This window comes from Nelusetta ayraudi, unplaced genomic scaffold (assembly GCF_046127955.1).
Source record: "Nelusetta ayraudi isolate G7.1 ecotype Tasmania unplaced genomic scaffold, CSIRO-AGI_Nayr_v1 ptg000155l, whole genome shotgun sequence".
NCBI lineage: Eukaryota > Metazoa > Chordata > Actinopteri > Tetraodontiformes > Monacanthidae > Nelusetta > Nelusetta ayraudi.
In genome coordinates this window covers 950,953-973,469 of record NW_027466205.1, presented here as the reverse complement: position 1 = coordinate 973,469, position 22,517 = coordinate 950,953, and the positions used below count along the sequence as shown (strand labels likewise).

Sequence of the window (22,517 nt, the reverse complement as noted above, 5' to 3'; positions counted from 1 at the left end):
TCACAGTCACACACACACAAACAACCATATCAGCATGCGCTCTCCCTGTGAAGGTTTTAGAGGACAGCCTTTGGACATGGTCTGGGCCTGGCATTAGGATGAGACCAAGGGGACTGGTGTCAATGTGTATGCACGTGTATGCAGCGCGTGCGTACATGGCGAACGCGCTCTCCGTCAGGTCATGCACGGAGCGCGCGAGGGATGCAAGTGGCGGAGAGATCGGGATGGCAAGGGGAGGGGAGGGGAGGGGAGGTTTGGTCTTGTTTGGCCACATGTCCATTTCTGACTCATGACATAGCATCAGACTTTACAGGCAGAGTCGTCATCCGGCGTAAGCCACCGCCTGATTAAAAAAAAAAAAAGAAGGGGGGGAAAAAAAGGAGAGGAAAGAAAACCTGGAACAATCTGCTCACGGCGTGATTTTGGAGATCAGCCCAATAATCGTCTTAGCCGTTAAATGATGAAAACAAGCGGCATGTGTTGGCACTTCCTGTCCTATCCAGTGTTTTTAGCTGAAATTTCTCAAGAGCAAAAAAAGAAAAAGAAAAAAGAGGTCTGTGTTTAAAGGACAATTATAAGTTTTGTTGGCCTAAAGGACGGAGCTGTCAAATACAAAAAAAAACAAAGCGTGCCACTTAAATATTGTTGAGGCCAAAGTGTGGCTTCTACTTCAAGAGTGGAGTTGTAAAACCCACTGCACTATTTACTGTACTGTTTCTAATCATTTAACAGGTGAGCTGATCATTGCGGCCAGATATAAAGGGAAAAGTCGATGCGAGTCCCGGATCCGGCTGGGAGGGGGGGGCGAATTACTCATCAATCTGCTGCTCTGGGAACAGATGATATTCACAGAGGAGAGCAGTGGGGGGGGGGGGGCGGAGGGGGAGGGAAAAAAGATTAAGGAAAATTGAGCCAGACTGCGAATGCACTTTGACTTGCTCAATACAGTCGTCGGTTCCTGCCTGCACGCAGCCTTCCAGGCAGCAGGTAACCTGAGACATGGCACCTCTCTTCTTCCCGCCCCCTCCCGAGGGGCTACTGGTTGACAAAGATAATACCAGCTGAGGTGCTCGCGGCTTATATTAAAATGACCTCCCGTGACTTTATGCTGCCAGAGAGGTCTTGGCACTTTAATAAAGTCTAGATGCCATTTATTTATAATGCATGTGAAGAAGGGAGAAAGAAAGTGGGAGCGGACGGGAGGAAAACGAATGACAGTCTGCATGCAGAGCCAGGCAAGTGTTATCTGCTTGAGTCAAGTCCGGATAAATAAATACATTAATTAATATGCCCGCGTCATGGAAATGTATCCCCCGGCTATTTATCAGCTAGTAAAAAATAAAAAAAATAAAAAAAAGGGGCCCGCCTCCCACCCAATTCCAAGTACTAGTCAATTCCGAGATCATTTGTTGCACGATCAGCATCAGAAATGAACACTTGGCTCCAAGCTGGGGGGGTGGTGGTGGTGGTGGAGGGATTGGCGGTGGGTAGTCTGTTGAATGGTGCCACGGAAAAGGGGGGCGAAAGCAAAGCGTCAGGCATTCACATAGTTTCTGTGGTGGAAGAGGTTACTTACTAACTGGACCAATGTTATTCGGAACACCTGCAAGAAAGAGAAAGAGAGGGAGAGACAACGAGGGAGAGAGAGAGAGAGAGAGAGAATGAAAGAACAACTTCAGTCGCGCAGCCACACATCATTTACCACGAGGCACACACGGCGATTCGTCATCGACATAATTACAGTTAACGAGCTGTGAAACCGCGTCGCGCCAAATTCTCTCTGGAAGCTGCCAGTGAACTCTCCAGAAAGTAGAAAAGTCAAAAAGGAATTGAGCTTTTTTTTTTAGCAGGAGGCTGTTAACAAAGGGCTAAATGTGCTGCAAAAGTTAGTGGGGAGCCATAGAGTGGACGGATTATTAATAGATAATTAATCATGTGAGGCTACTCCACTGAGGTGAGAAATAATTGTCACAATAAGGGTTTCTAATATATATATATATATATATATATATATATGTATATATATATCTATGTATATATGTGCAGTCTGAGGTGTGAAACAGTGCCTGGTTGTCTCGGTTGGCCTTTATCATTTCTGCTTTCACATTTCTATCGCCGGCAACGGCAGAACAAAAAAGGGCACCGCCGTCCTCACCGCCGTCTCCAAAGTTCACGGCTGAAAATGTCTTAACGGGAACTAGAAAAAAATAAGACCTTCCAGCCTGACAACCCGGCATCGTTTGTTTTTGTTCTTTTTATTTTTTTTTTAAATTCCCCTCCCCACAAAGTTTCAAAAGTTGCGTCTTCTTCCCTCTCATCAATCGCTTCTTTGGGCGTCAACGCTGCCAAAAGACGGAACGACGCGATCGCGACAAATCGCAGATGCCCGGCGATCAAAAGACGCCCTAGGTGGCGCGCTGCCCCCGGTGGTGTAAAAGGGGGGAGGACGTGTCGCGTCCTGCCGACTGCGTCTGTCCGTCTATCCCTCCGCCCCTCCGTCCGTCTGTCGCGCCAGACAGCCGCAGAGCCGATAATACAGTCCGTCTCGTCCCCATGGCGACCAGATCTCCTCCACACCGGGACGCCGCCAGACTGCGAAACCGAGGAGATTGAGACGTTTGCGGGATTCTTCTGCTCCGGCGCCAATCACAGAAACCTACCGCCGACCATTTCCTCCACCGTTCTTTTTCTTTCAAAAAAAACAACCCAAAAAAAAACCCAAGTGCTGTGAATTGTGAGCAGGCACGGACTCCATGAAGCGCAGGCAAAGTCAGACGAAGAAGAAGAAGAAGAAAAAAGATCTCATCAAAGCCAAGTGAGCACCCAGGCTGCCCCCCCCCCGCCCCCCAATTTCTTTTGGTTTTTGGTTTCCTGTGGAATTTGCTTTCGGCGCAGATGCCAAGTTTGCCTTTTCCAGTCCTCCATTTGAGCCGGCGCCCTTTTTGCGTCACCCCCCTGCCCTCAATAAGGCAGCCGGCCAATAAAATCAAAAACACCCACCGTCTAACCGTGGCGGGAGGACAGCGCGCTGGGGGAGCGCAGGACAAATGGCACAGTAAAAGGGCGAGAGAGAAGAAACAAAGCCGAGATAAAAATTGCTGCAATTTTCATTTATTTACTTTCAAAGCTGGTGCGTACGTGGGCCGTCACGGAATGCACCCGAGAGCTTGGGGGTGGAGGGGTTCAGGGTGGTGTTGTGTTGTTGTGCACGTGCACTTTGATCACGCCGCCGCCACCTAGCGGTCCCCTCGGCTTCTGATCTGCGACCTGTCCGAGAGCCGTGAAGTGCGGGAGGCTCCCCCGGCGTATGGCCTCGGATGTGTAATGGATGTCAAACCTCAAGGGGGAGATGCTTTTACCGAGGGGGGGGGTGGCAAGACGGATGGGATCACAATCCACAAAGTGACAAGTACAGTTTGGTTCTGACAACACTGTCGCAAGAAGTGAGCAGTGTCGGAGACCCGAGGAAACTGTTGGTGTTGTTGATAGTAATGAAAAAAAAAAAACAACTCAAGCATCCTTCTATTGGCTTTGCAGTTTTTTTTTGTTCAGTGTTTTGCAATATACACCTAATTGGAAGGTTAAGTGTGAGATATTTGGAGATTTTATAATGGGAAATAACAACGTCAAGTGGGAACATTTTAGATTCCAGCGCTCATTCGCTCACCCAATTTTGCCAGTGAACTACGCTGGCCTTCGTCCTCGTTGGTGTATTTGAAGACGCGAGCGCTCCGCCTATATACCAATTACCAATACAAAAATCTGAAATTACACTAAATAAATGACACTCAACCAAATCTAACAGGCACAGGACAACATGTCCTTCTTTTCTCGCACTGTTTAAGTAAAGTTTTTTTTTTTTTTTTGAGGTTCCTAACTGAGCAGTTATTGCTGTTTTTTTTCTCGTTTTTTTTTTTTTTTAATAACATTCCATTAGGTGCAGCAAAAGCTAGCTCGCTGACACAGAGGAGCAGCGGTGACACACAGACGATGCAAAGGCACCGTGTGCACGTCTGGGAGATATGCGAGGAAAAAGAAACTCATTCAAAAGAAGATACAGCGCAGATATAGAGGAGGAGAGCGATTATGCAGGTATACACACAGCCAGCTGTGCATTGTGGGTATAAAAGCTTTTTTTTTTCTTCTTCTTCTTCTTCTTCTAGGAATCAACAACACTGATGTTCGTGACAGAACGGACTGGAATGCTGTGCAGCCCGGTGTTATAATATCAACACAGAAGTCGGAGTCGTCGGTATAAAGTAGAATTCTTCTGTCGTTAAAAAGGGAACTAGATGTGTTCTGGCATCTTTTGTCAGCCAAACATTCACTTAGTGAACCTAAAAGATGAAACCGGTCGCCCCGCTATCCTAGCACTTTTAGCACTGTTGCCTCACAGCTAGCACCCGGCAACGGTGACTTCTCCGGCGTGTAGTTTGCATGTTCTCTCTGCGTCCGCGAGGGTTCCTGTCTGGGTTCTCTGTGGCTTTCTGCCGCAGACAACTCAGGAACTCTGTAAGAGCAAACGATTGCTCGCATTTCCATATAGTGGCCTTGCGATAAACTGGTGACGTGTGCAGGGCATTGACCCCGCCTTCGCTTATAGAAACTGAATGACTGAGAGAGTGAATAAAAGCTCCAAGACTCCAATTGTGAAAAGAACTGTGCGTCATAATTGATTCGCGATGCAAAATATCTGAAGTGCAAAGTACATGCTCACAGCTTGAAGCACGGCACCACCGTAAGAGCTTCGCCTTCCTTTATGTTACTGAGCGCGAGCTGACAAGCATGTGAAGGGAATGGCTCCCATGTGAACATTTTTAGCGCACACGAACATGAACACGGCTCGAGAGATGTCACGCGACAAAAATGACGACCCTCCTGCTCCTCCCGTCAGTCTGGTCGAGGGGGGCCGAGTCCCCCTTTCTTCCAGGTCAGAGCGCCGACGGCCAGCCACGGCAATTACTGGCCGCTCGGCCAACAACCTGTGGGGCTCGAGCAGATGTCCGAGATCCCTCGACGGGTCATTCGATTAATTTACAATCGCCGTCGTCTCCAATTCCCCGCCCCCCCCATTCGCCTGCCCCTTTCCCGCCATTACGGGGGAGGCGCGGCTGCGATCTAATCTTAGCCCGGCGGCGCAGGAAGAGCATCAGGCGCCGCCTCTGTTGATGCCGCGCTCCATTGATTTTCACGAGTTGCGAGCCGTCGGGTGGAGAACATGATCGGGGAGGCGTGCAGGACCCACTGAACATGATCTCCAAGGGTCGGCACGTGCGACGGGGACGCGGGCAGCGCGCACGGATTGAAATACGCCGGCGACCGTGACTTTCGGTCCCTTCCGCCCAACGTTCACCCTTCACTGGTTCACTTCCAGCGAGGCGGACGCTCGTCCAGAGGACCGACAATGCGGCTGGATGGTTTTGTATCTTGCAGCGGTGGCCTAAAAAATACTAAATAAAGTATTTTTGTAATTTGTAATTGTGAAAATAGAATTATTCTTCATAGTCTGCTCGGTTCATGTCGTACAATATTCACTTGGTTGTGCTGCTTCCAGCGTTGTACAATACGGCCCGGGTTATTATCCAATCATATTTTAGCGAGCTCTGTTGTCAGGTTCTATGAAATCTACCTGAGGCCCTTCAGAATCGACATCGCACGCTCCTGTCTGCCGCGACAGCCAATCAGATCTCGGGTCTGTCGACACCAAGGCCAGCCAGAAAGTGGCTGAACTTCACATGTACGCGTAGGCACCCTTGAGAGCCTGGCAGACTTAACCACATCTGGGGATTTGTTCGCTAGCACGATGGCTGAAGCAGGAGAAGGTAAAGATATATTTGTCGAATCATCTGCAGTTTAGACTATAAATATTGTGGCACATGGGAGCAGCAGCTGTGTCGTTGCTGCATTTTCTCAAAAACAAATGCAAATAATCTGTTTACTATTATTTTCAATTAATAGTTTGTTTCGTCGTCGTCCGTCTCATAGCAGCGACGATGCGCAGTTTATGTTGATAGTTTATCCCTAATTTTGCTACTTCCTTATTGCGAACAGCATCCACGTAAATATATGTGTCTTCCTTGCTGAGGTTAATTGCTGCGTCTGCGGCTGCTGCTGCTATGCAATTAGAGAGCGATCGACTGCCAATTTTAAAGTAAATTACCAAGTAAAAAGCCCATTAATAGAGACTAATGTGACAGACGCAAATACGAGGAAATCAAATTTGTCTTTTATGTCTCTTGGAAGCACGCAAGAAAGCAAAACATACTCGTCAAGCTTCTTCCACTGGTATATCCAGAGAGTCTGGCAAATCTGGTCATAATGAATTGGCTTTAGGTTTGGTGAATTTGGAGTCACTAATCAGCTTCACGATGAACGTGGTTATTTAAACTTAGATACTGCGGCTTTCTGCCCTTGTCTGTGGAATGGCCAGACAATCTGAGGGCACCACGGATCATGGATGCTTTTCAGAAAAGCTTCAAAACCTACATTTTATCGAAAAACTTATTGCTAGATAGCTATTGTTTCTTGCCAAAGTAACTTGATTTTAGCATCATTTTATGTCGGATGTTTTAGTCTCATTTGTGCCTTGGACCGAGCTGTTTTTCATTTTTTCAATTCCCCACCGCGACCATGATCGCAATCCACTGCTAAGCACCTTGAGATCATTTATTTGACGTGAGGTGCTCTGTAAATAAAATCTATCATTATCATTGTTAATAGTTATAATGAAAACCATCCCTCAGAAACGCTGAGCCTGCCGGGGCGTCAGATGAGCCCGCGGTTCTAACCCTGGCGTGCTCGTCCGCGGGTGTGGAAGTGACATTGTGATTGTTTGGGGCGACTGCCGGAGTCATTACATTGTTTCTGTCGGTTTCCATCTGCTCTGACCTTCTGTGCGTCTCACCTGCTTTTCCCCGCCGCTACCTGGACCGCTCCGGAAAAGCTGCTTATCTGCGGAATTTTCCTCCGCAGGCAAAGTTGGTAATTACTTTCGCTGGCTGCCATGGTTCCGTCGCGATCCATCATTATCTGGGGCTCTTTGACTGCACCCAGGCCCAGTGATGGTGACAGGCATCGCTAACTGGTTAGTAGCGGAAAGAGCTGCCAGAAACACAAGCTCGGGGCAGGCCGACCTGATTGAGTTCCTCAGGAGGAGAGGAAAAAAAAAAAAAAAAAAAAAAAAAAAAAACGAATAAAAAAAATACGGGTTCGCGTTGCCAAGGTGCCCGGCTCGCTCGCGAGCTCAGCCGCTCGCTGGCTCTCGACATGTAGATGGGAATTGAAGGTGGCAAGTTTCAAAGTGCCCCAGGTGCCAAGTTTTTGGAGAGGCACAGTTTAAGGATTGCGGGAGAGGGATGAGGTGTAAGTCGGCGGTGGCGGCGGCGGTGGCAGCAGCAATTGCGGGGAAGCAGCGCGCGCGAGAGAAAAGCCCAGAGAAATCAGGAGACGGAGGAAACAAATATTTGAAAGAAAGATTACCGTCACAGCTGCACGGAGCCTAGATGTGGGAAAGACAGAGTAAACAAGCCCAGTCTCTGGGGTGGCTGGGGGAGGGGAGGAGAATATGAGCATGAAACAGAGAGAGAGAGAGAGAGAGAGAGAGAGAAAAAGAGGATTGCAAGAAAAGGCGGAGGCAGGAGGAGGAAGAGAAGGCGGTGGGGAGGAAGGGCAGAAGGAGCCGCAGAGTGAGAGGATGCAAAAACAACAGGCGATGAGTTGTTGTTGCTGTTGTTTTGTTTTTTTTTTAAGCAGGAGAGAGAGAAAAAAAAAAAAAAAAAAAAAAAGCCAAAAGAAGATTCGGTGGAAGTGTAAATTCAAATGGCTGTGGAGAAAAAAAGGAGTGCAGTCACACAACGAGTGGGTGCTACGTGTGAGGGCTGGAAGTTATGCTACTGCTGCTGGCCCACGGGCCTGTTGGTCTGTTTGTTTGCGCGTGTCGCCGCAGCGGGAGCGCGCCGCTTCGAGCCAAACCGCCGTTTGGCGGCGGAGGCAGAGGAGGAAAAATGTCACGTCTCCCACTGAGCTGTTGGTCCGACGCCTCAGTCCTCCTCACGTTTGTAGAGTGACTCCAAAGTGATGAGTCTTTTTTTTTTTTAGCGTCACGCGAGGAAAAAGGTAACGGAAGCATTTTGAGTGTGTGTGTGTGTCATCGAGCGACTCGGCTCCCCCAGTAAGAGATTCACTACCGTGCATGCCAAATGGAAAGTTTCATTCATCAATTTATCTTATGGATTTATTCGTTAATTAAATATTTATTCTTAATCTGTCCGTCGCCACCAAGTGGACCAAATGGCGTTATGTCGGCGGCACAGCTCTGCCTGTAGCCAGGCCCCCCGAGCAAAAATACTGTGTCACTTGGGCCGCGTCTCAAAATCACCCACTGCTCGCTATACAGACGACACACTATTTCGTAGCGGAGCGCGAACTCTGAGTGACCGCCGGCATTCACTATGCGGTCCAATCCATTCACTCAGTGCATAGTGAAAAGTGGCTGACGACTAATGGTGACTCGCTTGACGATACATCCCAGAATGCACTTTGAAACAATTGAAAAAAAAAATTCATTCCTTGTTACAATTTTTTGGGCCGTTTTTTGAACAAGATGGGACAGATGTTTTTCTTAACAATTGTCGCATCACATTTTTTTTTTTTAAATGAATGAATACCTTCATTTCTACTAAAACGTTATTAAAAGTGTTATGACCCAGCAATACAGGGGAAAATATCGACACATACGCTCATGCTGTTTCATTTCACGTTAAATAGTGCAACACTAACGCAGTTGGCGTAATTATTTAGCGTCTCACCTGTCGCTCGCAGTCGTGTCGGAAATGTTTCCTATCGTGAACACTCAGCAGCTCACCAGATCAAACCCTCGATGAGGATTCGCCTTGGATTCACTGTGGAAAACAACGTCGTCCACGACGGAAAAAGCCTTCACTGCTCCTCTTTTTCTTCCTTTGGCAGTTTCCGAGGACACCGCCGCTACGGTCGCAGCGGCCACTGTTTGGCTTCTTTCTCTCCTTTTCCGTCTTCTTGCGTGACTTTTCAGGTGAGGCCCGTTTACGGAATCCCACTTGTTGATTTCGAAAACCAATTGAAAGAGCCGTCTGCGGGGCGGTTGGCAAGACGGATGGGCAAGATTTCAGAGATTTCAAAATGTGTGTGATCCATCCATTCAGAGCCGGTATTCCAAGTCAAATTCTCTGCCTATTGTAATAATAATAATAATAATAGTAATTATTATTACTGTCACGCCTGTTGTTATCTTCTCGAGTTTCAGCCATCCCACCCAGATTGCTTTCGCCGGCGTTGCATGGGGGCGGATCCGCAAAGAGCAATATCTGTCTCTGTTTTCCCCACAAATATATTTTTCCGCAGTGGTATTATCAGCTCCCGAGGGAATTGGTCTTTACGCCGAGTTGAGAAATACCCCCCCCCCCCAACACCTCCACCACCACCACCATCCTATGCAAAGGACAGATTAATTAGAAAATTCTCAACGTGTGTACATTTTCGGATGCCGCCCGAAATGAGCGCGTGCCGAGCGGCCAGCGCGGCGGCATCTGGAAGTTGGGCATCGGCGCGCGCTAATGAGATAACAGCGGCAGAGAGGACGCAATTTGTAAGTCAAATCGAACGGAAGGGTTGTTTTGGCGAGCGACGGCGACGGCCACATCGGACGGCGCGTCTTTTCTCTTTCATGTGCGACCATGAAATGGGAGCTTTTTCAGTCCGACGGTGGGGAGCTAATGTGGAACTTCTCTCCAGGCGGAGGATGAATCATTACGGAGAAAGGCAGAGAGAGAGGGAGAGGGGGAGACAGCCCACAGCGTGTCCACACCGCTTCCTGCTTTGATCACACCAGATCCATAAACTTTGGCTGGCTTCAGCTAAATCTGAACAAGTGGCTCTTAATCCTGCCCTGATGAGGGAAATCTATTTATTTCTTCGCTCCAGACCGAACAAATCAGGACTTGATCTCTCGCATGCAAAGCAAAGTTGGATTCCCCGGGTGCTTTTCAACCGCTAAATGAATGTGTTTGAATTGATGGGAGCGATTTGATGAAATGGCCATTCAGAGCGTCTAATCAATGGCACTCGAAAACGCTTGGTGTGGGGTGTGCGGGTCAGCGGACATTTTTTTCCCCCCGGGCCAGCAGGAAAAGAAGCAGCCTTTTTGTGAAGACGTTGCTTCCAGGTTAAGGAACTTGAACAGACAATTCAGCTAAATCTTACTTTTGACAGTATTCACTGAGCCATGAATGTGCTGTGGTGTTTTGTTTTTTTTTTTCAGTGAGGGAGATTTACTTTCTTTCTATTTCAGTCTAAACCCCACCACAAAAAAAAAAAAAAAAAAAAAAAAAAAAAAATTAATGGCTGTCGAAAGATTATGATCATCCTGGCCACAGTCTGTCGAGAACTAGTGATTCATACTCTAGCTTGGATTCAACACAAATCTTAATATTTTTTTCTGTTCATTTTCCGTTTTGCTGCGTCATTGTTTTCTGACCATAATATGGTATATCTCTAGGCATGTCGTGAAATCCCCAGAAATGACTGCCTTTCAACCTTTATGACGCTGATAGCAACAATTTCAATGAGAGCGCTCCTGTTTGTGTTTTTGTTGCTCTGCTTAGTTTTCTTGTGCACTGGCCTTTCTGTTTCCCTCCACAGACCAAAGTCTGATACTATCCGGATGCTTCTGAAAAGATCTAAATACGTTATTTGCTGAGCATTGGCGAAATAATCAGGCGAGGCCATAAAGACCATGAAACGGGCAGAATCCGGGGCCCTCGAACGCGCCGTCTTTAAGTGCTTGCCGTGAGCTCGGCCCCCTTTTGATCCCCGCGAAGTTTCAGCTCCGGCGCTGAGCTTTTGCTTCCTTCCTTCCGGGATGCGAGTAAAAAGCCAAACTCAATCCGCTCCGTTTATCCTTTCAAAGCACGATGAAATGCTCTTTTTGCGCGCGCGCGCGTCTTTAATAAAACATTCCGGAGACGTTTCCCAGTGTTTGAGATCACCTTTTTTTTTTTGTTTTTTTTTGTCGAGAGGGGGGGGGGGGGGGGGGATACCTGTCGTGGGCCGCCGGCTCCCATCGCCTCGGCCGGCCCGGACGCTACAGTGAAATGAACTGCCACGCTTGATTCCCCGACTGATCCGTCTCCCTCCTCCGGTCTCGGCCGAGGCAGGAAGCGGGGTGGGCGGGGGTGGGAGAGAGAGAGAGAGTGACGGCCGCCTCCCCCCCCCCACCCACCCCCAACCCCACGCTTCGACGCGTCTAAAAACTCCGGGGACGTCTTCTGCGGGGCGGGATGGACGAGCCGGGCCGAGCTTGGGGGGGGGCTTCGATGCTCAACCCCCCCCCCCCTTATCTGGCCGGGCTCCTCGGTGGGCGTAGCGAGGTGAAATTAAATCATAATTACGTTTTCAACTTTGATAAATTCGCCCCGGAGGAGCTGCCATGCGCTCGACGGGTGGGGGTGGGACGGCGAGCGAGAGCGGGCGAGAGAGAGAGAGAGAAGCTTCTCGACTTCGGGAAAATGTTGTTCAACGAGTGTTAAATTTAAAAAAAAAAAAAAATCCCCAACTAGCACCAGGCGTTTTTTTTTTTGTTTTGTTTTAAAATCCCCGCCCGCCCTCCAGCCGTCTGCATTCCGCCGTCTTCTCAGAAGGGCCGGCCTTGTGTTCCTGCAGATTTTTATTTATTTTTCTGACTCAGTTATTACATTATGGATTTTCCTTCCCTCCTCCAAGACACGGTATAATAATACACTTTAGACTAAGACTGTTTTTCTTTTTCATCATTTGCACGGCGGAGGGAGCGCGTCCGCGCGCTCGTGTTTGTAGCACGGTTGGAAGTCTGGGGTGCGCGCTTGCACGTGTGTGTGTGTGTGTGTGTGTGTGTGTGTGTGTGTATGTGTGTGTGTGTGTGTGTGTGGGGGGGGGGGGCTTTTTTTTTTCTTTTTCTTTCTTTTTTCTTTTTTTTTTAATAATGCGCTGTCAATCTGGGCCCTGGGAGCGGCCATTTTAACTCATAACAGCGATCCTCCGGGGGGGGGGGGAGCAGAATAAGTCGTCAGCCGCTGGGTCGAGAAGAGTCCTCGGGCACCGCGGGTGGAGGGAGGGGTGGTGGGCAGCGACCACGGAGGGCGCAATAAATTAACGGCAGCGGCAGGCGCCGCCGCCGTGATCCAGCGCTCGCATGACAAAAATAGCACCGGCAGGCGGAGGCTGGAGGTCAGTCAGAGGTCGGGGGGCGGGGGGTGCGGCGAGACAGGCCAGTGATGTCACACCGAGGTGCAGAGATCATTTCTTTATTATTGCTGTATGCAAAGAAAAAGCGCGAAAGCGTTTGATGTGAGTGTGAGGCGAGGCTCCTCTTTGACGCAGCGAGTTATTCAAGTGTAATAACGCGTTAATAGCGACAACGCAGCGCACGACGTGTGGATAAGGTTTCGAATGTGATTCGAAACCACGCGAGAATAATGAGAAGAGAAATTTGACTTGATATTAATTACATGGCATGGGCAGAAGTGCTTTTTTCTTTGTGCTTTGTTTCCACAACAAAACGAGTGAACGTCAAGGTTGAGAGACAAACAGTCGTCCTTTCAACATCCGGCTGAACGCTCCCAAAAATGATTGCGGCCATATCTCCCGGAGAGACGCCACAGTCCGCTTGCGTCGCGACAGATTTCCATGTCCCAAATTCACTCTCGTATAGAATCCGAGGTTTATTCCTGAGATAAGTCTGGAGGTGTGTTTACTAGCAATGTGACGACGCTGACTTACTGTGTAGTCTGGGTCCACAGCGGTCACAGTTGTTCTCCGGATGCTTTCAGCTGTGACTGCCGTCGTGTAAAGCTGCCCAAACCCGAAAATAAATATATCGATAAAATATTGTTGGAACTATTAAATGGGAGAAAGCAATTTTATCATGGGAGACGAAGCCATAACTTTTCTTTTCGTTTCTTTAAAAGGACTGAAATAGCTGCAGTTCAGCCGGTTTCTTTTAAAATGTATATGTTTCCTTGACGCCACTGCAATTCACACTATGACATGGGACAATTGGATCATTTTTTTATTCCTTTGTCAAGTGTCAACAGCTGTTGTCCAATTCTCAGTTAACTGCCAGAATGGGGAAGAAACTGTCCAAACACACACACACACACACACACACACACACACACACACACACACACACACACACACACACACACACAGTGGCTGTGCAATGACGAGTCCCTGAAAGGTCTGCTTTACTGTTGTGACTCATTATTGGACTCTTTGCTGTAAATACTCTGAAAAAGAGTTTTAATGGAAGCAGCGGCAGCAGCGGCAGCAGCAGCAGCAGCAGCAGCAGCAGCCATGTTTTCCCACCGCTTCCTCTCACGAGTTCCAGCGAAAGGAAGAAAAGAAAGACGGAAAGAAAGAAAACGAGCCTTGAGAACACGGAGGCAGCGGAGCCGACGGGGGGAAGCGACCGTGGGCGTTTTATAAAAAGGGACAGACAGTCATGAGCGGCGAAGGGAGAGACGCAGGTGCACCTGCCCCTGCAGCTGCGGAGCGACGCTGAGGACTCGCCTCCCCGCGGCCAGACGTCTCCTGTCAAGGCCGCAGCTGCGAGACGGGACGTCTGTTCCGAGTCCTCAGCGCCGGGAAAATACGCTCTTGTTGCCGCCTTTCCCGTTTACTCGGGACACGACGCAAAAGTCAGTCTGAGGCTTCTCAGTAGTACTGATATAAGAGATAGATAGACAGATAGGTGGGTAGATAGTTAGATACCTTACCAGCAGCTTGATAATAGAACGAGTGTAATAAAAGGCATGCAATGTGCTAATAGTAGCATAAAGAGAGATAAGAGTATGGTGTAAAATAAAAAAAATAGAAAAACCAAAAAAAAAAATAGATCTACATAGATATAGATCTATATTTTGCATATCTATACATGTATGTATACATTGCAGTTGCAGTATTTTATTTCATTTTGTTCCATTTTATTCTTGTTTTTATTTAACAATTTTGCTTTATTTGTTTAAAGCTGGTCGTCAATGTGTGTCTGTGTATGTCTTCAATAAAAATATTGTACATATATATATATATATATATATATCTGTATATATATGTGTGTGTGAAAATGTTTGATATGCACTTGAAACTTCAATAAAAGAAATATTGTTAAAAAAGACACTGCACAGTTGTGCAATAGGCAGTTTGTACACACTTATAGATGTGTGTGACAAAGTGTGTGTGTGTCCTCTGGTGGGTTTTTGTGCGTGCCTAATACGTCCAGTGTGGTGTGTGGTGTGACTTCTGCAGTCATTCTGAGAGCCTGGGTACAACCTTTACCACGTGTGTGTGTGTGTGTGTGTGTGTGTGTGTGTGTGTGTGTGTGTGTGTGTGTGTCCACGTGTGTGTGTGCGCGCACACTCACAGATATTGGCTGTGCCCTTGGGGATGGGCAGGTAGGAGCCGGCGCTCCACGCTCGGCCCTGGTAGTTCCTCTTGCAGCGGCCGCAGTCGGGCCCCGTGGTGTTGTGCTCGCACTCGCAGCTCAGCTTCTCCTTGTCGAACACGCAGCTGTTGGCGTGGAGGTTGCACTTGCACCTGCGGAGAGGCGGAACACCGGGCGGTGAGCGTTTCTTTAGCGGGGAAAGGAACCGAAGACAGAAAGCAAACAGATGCTGTTTGGCTGGGTGCTTGGGAGGGGCGATGCTATCGTCCAAAAAAAACAAAAAAAAAAACAAAAAAAACAAAAAAAAACATGTGTAGCGCAATAACAAGCACGGTGGCAGGCGGGGCTGAGCTCGTTGCAGAACGTTGCTAAACGGAAAGTATCTCGAAGCAGAAGTTCAACTCTGTCTTTTTGTCCACGCCGTCTTTTCACCAGCGACCTTTCTTTCTGTTCTCTGTGGCGCTCGTGCTGTCAGCGAGCTGCTGCTTCTTTAAACACGGCATGCTTCTGGTGTTCTTCCTCTTCTTCTTCTTCTTCTCCCGCCTTCAGGGAGTAAACTTACAGCGCCACACCAGGCCGGGCATAGGTACCACATCGTTTTCAGTCGTTTCCAGCGTATCTGTGTAAACTGGATTTTAATTCATTTTTTTTTAAAATACGGCTTCAAAAAAATCCAGAAAAGACACAGTCGAATTTTGTTTTTGAAATGATCGTGAGGACATTTTTCGTCCATATTGTCCGTCGCTGTTGGGTGGGACGGACGACTGGCGGGCGACGCGTCCTTGACGGCCGTCGGAGACGTTCGCGCCTCTCCACTTCAAGAGGGGGCTCGTTCAAAGGCGGCGGCGGCGGTCGATTCAACCGGCAAATGTGGCATCATTATTTCCTCCCTCCTTACTTTTCTTCCCCGCATTCGGGGTGCGGCGGTTCGGCTTTTTAATTGTCCCACCAGAGGATAGGTAATTGTGGGAAGGTCACAGGGGGAGGATGATCGGGGGACAAAGAGGTAGCAGGGACGCTGATGAAGAGGAGGCGGGGGGCGGGGGGGCGGGAGATAAATAAATAAATAAAAAGGATCTAAGTTGGAGCTGGAGGAGGTGGGGATGAGTGAAAGACGAGTGGAGGCGACGGATGGCTTCTGCGCTAGCCAGAGGGCAGCACGGAGCAGAGGCGCGGCTACGCTGGCTGTGACAAATGAATATGAGATGAGATCTGAGGAGCATATTTCCAGCTCGGGAAGCGGCAGGGCCCCGGAGGTGCACTAAATCCCGCTCGCCGGCACCTCCGTTTAACAATAAACTCAGCAAAAATTCCATTTCTTTTTTTGCGTCCGGGCTGGATGAACACCGAGGGGACGTCCACCTGTTTAATTAATTCACGGTCCTAATGCGCCGAAAAGGGGTGGGGGGGTGGGGGGGGGGGGACCCCCGGAGGAGTCAGACGGCGAAAACCTTCGATCGGAACTCGACTCCGGAAAAGACTCGGCAGCCTGATTTCCCAAAGTGTTTGAAGGGCGTTTCCCCCCCCCCACTCCTTTCTTTCGCTCTCTCTCGCTCTCTCTTTTTTCCAAGGGGTGGGGGTGTCGGAAGAGTGCCACGTCTCAGTGACAGCTGGCCTCCGTCACCCTGCACCGTCCCCGCTCCGCCGGGGCTTAGCTTGATCCTTCCACTAAATGAAATAATTTGAAGGAAAGGCGGCCGCGAGTCACTCGACGCTCCTTGACCCCCGACGCTCGGCACATCTGCTATTTGTCCCCAATTTGGTGGCGGACTCAGGTTGGGCTCAGCGGACGTCTGAAATCCTCCCCACGGTGATGGAAAAAAAATATATATATATATAAAAAAATAGCCGTAGCACTCCGAGAACCGAGAGGCTGTTGAAGCCGACGTCCAGGCGTCTGTTTCTCTGAAATAATAAAAATGGACCTAACGGGGGAAGAGGAGTTATTTTGTTGTCGTTTTTTTTTTACTAAAATATGTAGAGGCAGACGACTATACCAGGTTTTGGATTCTTCCTCGCCTTGGCCACCGACCACACCGTGCGGACTGGCAAGGTAAACAGTCTCGTGGAACGTGCAGACGGCATTGTGCAAAGTTTCCAAATCTGGGACGGCGAGGAAGCCGACGGAGATGAAAAAAAAAAAAAGGACACACGCCGTTCCGTGGTGTCAGAGGTCGTCCTCTGTTCTGCTTTACACATCTCTGTGATGTGACAAACACGTAAATTCCGCTCCAAACCGCCCCCCCACCCCCCCGACTCTACGCCTCCCGCGCACACAAACGCCCCACCGACGAGTAATGATTATTCTTAGGTTGGCATTTCCGGCTTCCCAATATCTCGGGGGGGGGGGCTCACGGAATACTACTTTTAAGCGCAAAATCGCAAAGTCCCTCGGGAAGACTTGCAGCTCAGCGGTCCGTGTCGGCAAACAGTGTCACAGTAATGACAAAGTGGAGGAGATCCTGGTTGAGTTGCAATGGTGACGGACAATAATGTGCGGACGCTCGCTGGACTTTGATGGAGGCACACGCGTACGCAACACTCGTGCACATATTGCGAAATCCAAAGTTCAAACGCTCAACTCGCCGGAGGAACAATGCCGTTGAGGACTTCTTCAGTCCCGTAACTAATAACACTGATTGGCCATAAGACAACACATCAGATTTTTTTGGGGGGGGTCGGGAACAATGGATGAGCAATATTTTTAGATATGAGAGCACTGACGAGGACAACGTCAGAGGATTCACAGGCTGAAGCAGAGCAGAAGACAGAGGGCTCTTTATTTACCTTCAAAGAACACTTCGCATTTTTTGATCCTTTTCATACATGTTCAAAAATGTTATTTTTCCATTGAAGGTATTGTCAGCCACTTTTAATGTTTCATATTACTTCTCTTTTTACTTTATTCCAGTCGCTCTTATTACTTTGTTGGTTTGTTATTACGTATTCATTTTTTTTTTTTTTTTTTTTTTTTTTTTAAATGCTTTTTTTCCAAGTCCTCCCCCAAATAAAACATTTCTGGAATCTATTCCATCCATTTTATTTGCCCTTGTATTCAGTTTATTGAATTTCCCTGCAATTTTCAAAGAAAGATTTTGACAAATAATTATTAATAAATAATGAGTTAATTTGTGGAAAAGCCAAAGGCCCGACCACAGAGGGAATAAATAATTTGGCCCACGTTGACACTTCTGAGAAAAGTTGAAATAAAAAATCTTCTAATGTACCAAACAGGCCAATTTAGTCTCATTAGCTGCATGTCTGCCTGTCGCGGATGCGCAGTGAAAACAACCCCACCACCAGCACCACCACCACCACCACCACTTCTTTATGTCTGCCACTAAACCCTCTGTGGTCGTCTAACCTTCAGCTTCTTTTAACCTCAACAAGGTTTTTAATCAGCCTCCAGAAATGATAGTGTCATCGGCATAATGACTGAGGCCGCCAGCGAGCGGGGACTCCCCGGGGTGGGGGTGGCGGCGGCGGCGGCGGCGGGGGGTTATTTCAGATCCGCCGGCGCTGCTGGGCTGCCAATCAGGCACGGGCGGCTCCTGCTCTCGGACACCGGCAGCGGCGGCGGCTTTGGAGATGGGAGCCAAGTAAACACACACTTAACAGCTTTTTAATAGCAGATTTCCTCCTGGGCTCCTCCTGCCGACAAGGCTGTTTTCATTTTCTACTGCCCCCCCCCCACCCCCCAGCCCCCCACACTCCACACCCCGAAAGCTCCATGGGTCGCCTCCTCCTAACTTTCAATCAGTCTTTATATCATCTCTCCCATCTATTAGTCTGTCATTTTCTTCTTCTTCTCCTTCCTTTCTTTTTTTTTTTACCCCACCCCACTATCCCCTATTTTAATAAATATTCATGGCGCCCGAGCATCTTTGTTTCCGTGCGGCTCCCTCAAAGTGATATTGCTGGAGGCATTACTGAGCGTGCCACTCACCGCCTGGGAGCTAAAGGTCCTGATATGTATTCATAAAATTACCCGGGAAGCTCAATTTGTGTGACCGGTGGGGGAGGAAAAGGGAGAGAAAAGAGACTTAAAAAAAGAAACTGATGGAAGTTTTGATTCCATTTTGTATGGAATAGAGCAGCAAACATATCCATATATCTGACTAGGAGAGTGGGGTGGGGAGTGGGGGGTTTAAAGTTCTCCTTGAAAGTTGAGGGACAGGAGAGTGTTTTTTTTTTTTTTCAATTTATTTTGGCCACAAGTTCCTTTTTCTTTATCCCCGAGGAAATGCTAGCAAAGCGATCTGCTGGGGACTGAGCCCAGCACCTGGAGCGAGCGCGGCGATGACCTCCGCGCTAATGGGATTGGGAGCGAGCGCGCGTGTGCCGATGACGCCGGCAGCGACAAACAAAAACAAACCCAACCTTTCATTTCGTTTTTTTTTATTTATTTATTTATTTATTTCTTTTTAAATCACCCCTCCCCCACAGCCCCGTGCTATGCCACGCGTTAGCTAAACAGTTCCGATTTTCGCTCGTCGTATCTTCGGAGCCAAAAGCATCAGCCGGCAATTAATATTAATCACCTGTAACGGGAGCGCACAACACCCCCCCCCCCCCCGCTTCATCCGTGCGTGTTGGGAGGCGGCTGATCCCGGCAGATTGAGACGCACAAAAACCCAACGCGGCCCTTAAGTGGGTTAACTAAGTGAAGCAATTACACGGCGGTCTCTCCCTCCTCCCTTCCCCCGGCCCAGGTGATTCCCTTGCTTTCTGTCGAGCCACTTTACGTGTGCACGCGCCGCAAATGAGCGGCAGAATGCAGAGGGGAGCCGCTCGGGGGGGGGGGGGGTTGCGGAGGAGTGAGAGAGAGAGAGAGAAAAAAAAAAGCCTGGGTCGGTGGTGCAGGTGGCCCCCGCCGCGAGGAGCGGCGGTTTAATTACGTCAGATGAAAATGAAACGGAGGGAGAGGTGCGAGTGGCCGGCGAAACGGCCCAGAGGTGTGTGTGTGTGTGTGTGTGTGTGTGTGTGTGTGTGTGTGTGTGTGTGTGTGTGTGTGTGCAATTATCCGCTCTGCGCGCACGGGCTGAATGAAATCAACTGCGCAACGTATTTGTTCTCACGAACGCGCGCAACACTGCACGTGTGGCCTGCAGCCGCGGACTGAAACCTGCCGGGTTGCTCGCGTGTTAGCTGTTAATTGCCCCCCACCGTCAGCTGCGGCCAATTGCGGGGAAGAGAGAGAGAGAGGAACACCCACACACACACACACACACACACACACACACACACACACACACACACACACACAAGCCTCTATCTAATTATCACACAATCGCCCCTTTTGCTCTTACTACTAGGGCTGCAACTAACGACTATTTCAATAGTCAACTAGTCGCCGACTATTGAAACGATTGGTCGGCTCATCGGATAATTATTACATTTTTCTTAAATTCAGCATGAGGTTGCTTTAACTATGTGGCAAATGAAAAATGCATCTTTTATACAACTTTGCTGCTGTTAGGCTGGTTCACACAAAAAGCAAATAAAAATGTCCCATCTAAAACCATCTGACAGGTACAGGGCGAGTAATCTATTACAAAGTAATCCACTACTGTAATTAAACTACTTACTGACTTTTTTTTCGCGCAACGGGATTACTCTGGCAAAAATGCTAATCGTATCATAATTACTTTATCAAGTAACGATTCCGTTACTTTTCCGAAATATTTTGCAAGCTAAAAATGTCTCATTATCCACAGAACGTCTGAAATTTAGAGAAACAACCGGAAACAACGACGTCGCAGATTGATTGTTATAGTATAGTTGGAAGTACAAACATTGTTTTGAGTTCACCTCGTCTCAATGAAAGAACATTGTGGTTCCTTGCACTTTCTCAAGTGTTACTTTATCTTTAACTCTTAGTAATTAGTCATTGATTACTTCTGAAACAAAATAGTTAAAGAAGTAATTCGATCACTTTTGAGAAGGAGGAATCGGTAATCATTAGCGATTTCTGTCGACAACACAAAGTTGACGAATTGTTGTAGCCCATCTTGAACAACATCTTGAGTCCCTGTTAAGATTTCTGTATCTAGTACACACACACACACACACACACACACAGAAGCTGCTTTCTGACAAATTTTGAAAGACGCCCGTAATGATATGCAGACAGCTTTAAAGCCGCTTTGACAAATGAGTCGGCAACAAAACTTAACAGACCAGTCAGCAGAGAGAAAAAGACGAGTGAGATGCTTAAATCCAGCTGGGAAGCTCAAAAAAACGAGGGAGACTCCCGGCCTCTTCAACCGTCAATCAATCAACCACCTTCCTAACTTCCGGAACGATGTCAAATCTCGGGACGGCTGCGACCCCGCGCCTTCACCCCAGTCGGGGTTAAACTGCGGCGCAGTTATCAGACACAGACTTCCAGATCAATGAGGCCAAATGGCAGTCAGCAAAACAGGCAGGAATCAATGTTGCCGTGACGTAGCAGACGAATTACCGCAGGCAGAGAGAAGAACTCTTCCAAAGAAAGCTTTGAACGAAGGCGTTACGTTTTCCCCCCCCCCACACTCCTTTGATGACATGCTTCTAATATTGTTATCAATGTTATTAAATGTCTTGTTTTAACGCTGTAAAGCACTTTGAACCGCAGAGTGGAATGTATAAATGAATAAAGTTGCTTTGACTTTCCTCCTTTCTGCACTATAACACCCGATTTAATCATTAAAAACTATGAAATTATATCCTGGCTGCACTTTCATCCCCAGACAGCGAAAGGACACAGACAGGATGCGATCATATTTAAAAGAGCATATTTAGGGTCCTTGCACCCAATATCTGTTGTTGTTTTTTTTTTCATCCTTGGCACCAGCGAAGCAGTCTCGCGCGCTCAATTATCGCAAAGAACTTTATTGATCGGCAGGAAAAAAACAAACCGCTTGTTTAGCCCGGTGTTTACAGGATCCTGTAAAAAAAATAAATAAAATAAAGGCTCGGTTTCAGCTTTCATCTTATACTGAGGAAAATAAAATCAATGGGGGGGGGAGTCGAGCCAACGCTTTGGGAGGGACTTTGGTTGAGGTGTCAGCGCCCCCTGTGACACCAACAAGGCACTGTAAGGACATTTAATGGGAATTCATCGTTGGTTAGACACGTGGTGTTGTTCATATATTCCCATCATTTGAAAACTTTACGTTACTAGCAAATTCCCCCACCGTGGGATCAATAAAGGTCTTCTCCTTCTTCTACTTCTTAAATGCTGGTGAAGTGAGTCCGGCATCTCACGGGAGGAAAAAAAAAACAAACATCCACTCATTCGATAAAATGCCAGGTCTTTAGTTACGCCCTTCAAGTCATTCAAGACGGGACATATTTGGTGTCACCGCGCCGCCCAGTTTGCCTGCCTTTGCCGATCCACCCCAGTCATCTGTCTAGTTAATCCTCGGCATTACTAATGTATGGTGTCGGACATGCTATCCAAGCAGAAGTCAATCAAGAGGTCTTTACCGGGCCGCGACACGCAAAGCCGGTTCGATGCGATCGACGCGCGCTGCACCTAACTGGCAACCGCTGCTAAAGTCAACGGACTATGGCGCCCCCCCCCACCCTCACCCAACCTCCCTCCCACCCACCCGCCGCCGCAGACGGTTGGGAGTGGCGGGGTCGGCCAGGTGAGGGGATATTAAGAGATCGTGTCATTTCATAACTGACATCACCGGATGGGAGCGCTTGAAGGAAATAACTCCCCGAGGATTGGGCGGCATCGATCGCGTCGGTTCCGCGGCCGGCGAGGGGTGAGGCGCCGTTTGACCCCCTCGTCTGCGCGTGAGAGGGAGAGAGAGAGAGAGAGAGAGAGAGAGAGAGAGCGAGAGAGAGAGATAAATAAAAGCGCCGACGATGGGGGGGGGATGATGAACGTGGCGGCGCGGCACATCTTGAGACGTGCATATATATCCGGCTTTTTTTTATGATTTCTTCTTCTCGCTATAATGCGTCTGTTCCAGGCTCAGCGCTCCGAAATACTCGCATATCCCTCGGCTTTATTTACCTTAAAGCAACATAATAAGAAGAGCTCCGAGTCTAGACCACCTGCACTCGA

General features: G+C 48.3%; 1 protein-coding gene across 6 annotated transcripts in view; it reads right to left on the bottom strand.

Annotated features, from left to right (window-relative positions):
* ntng1a (netrin g1a) overlaps nt 1–22,517 on the bottom strand; it is a 105,563-nt gene that overhangs the window by 15,684 nt on the left and 67,362 nt on the right. For 5 of the 6 annotated variants that reach the window (XM_076013733.1, XM_076013737.1, XM_076013734.1 and 2 more), the window contains exons 4-5: nt 14,435–14,607; nt 1,577–1,603 (exon numbers count right to left, since the gene is read on the bottom strand). In XM_076013733.1, coding sequence (XP_075869848.1) covers nt 1,577–1,603; nt 14,435–14,607 — 200 coding nt within the window. The remainder of the gene's footprint in view (nt 1–1,576; nt 1,604–14,434; nt 14,608–22,517) is intronic. The other variant, XM_076013736.1, reaches the window with a different exon arrangement.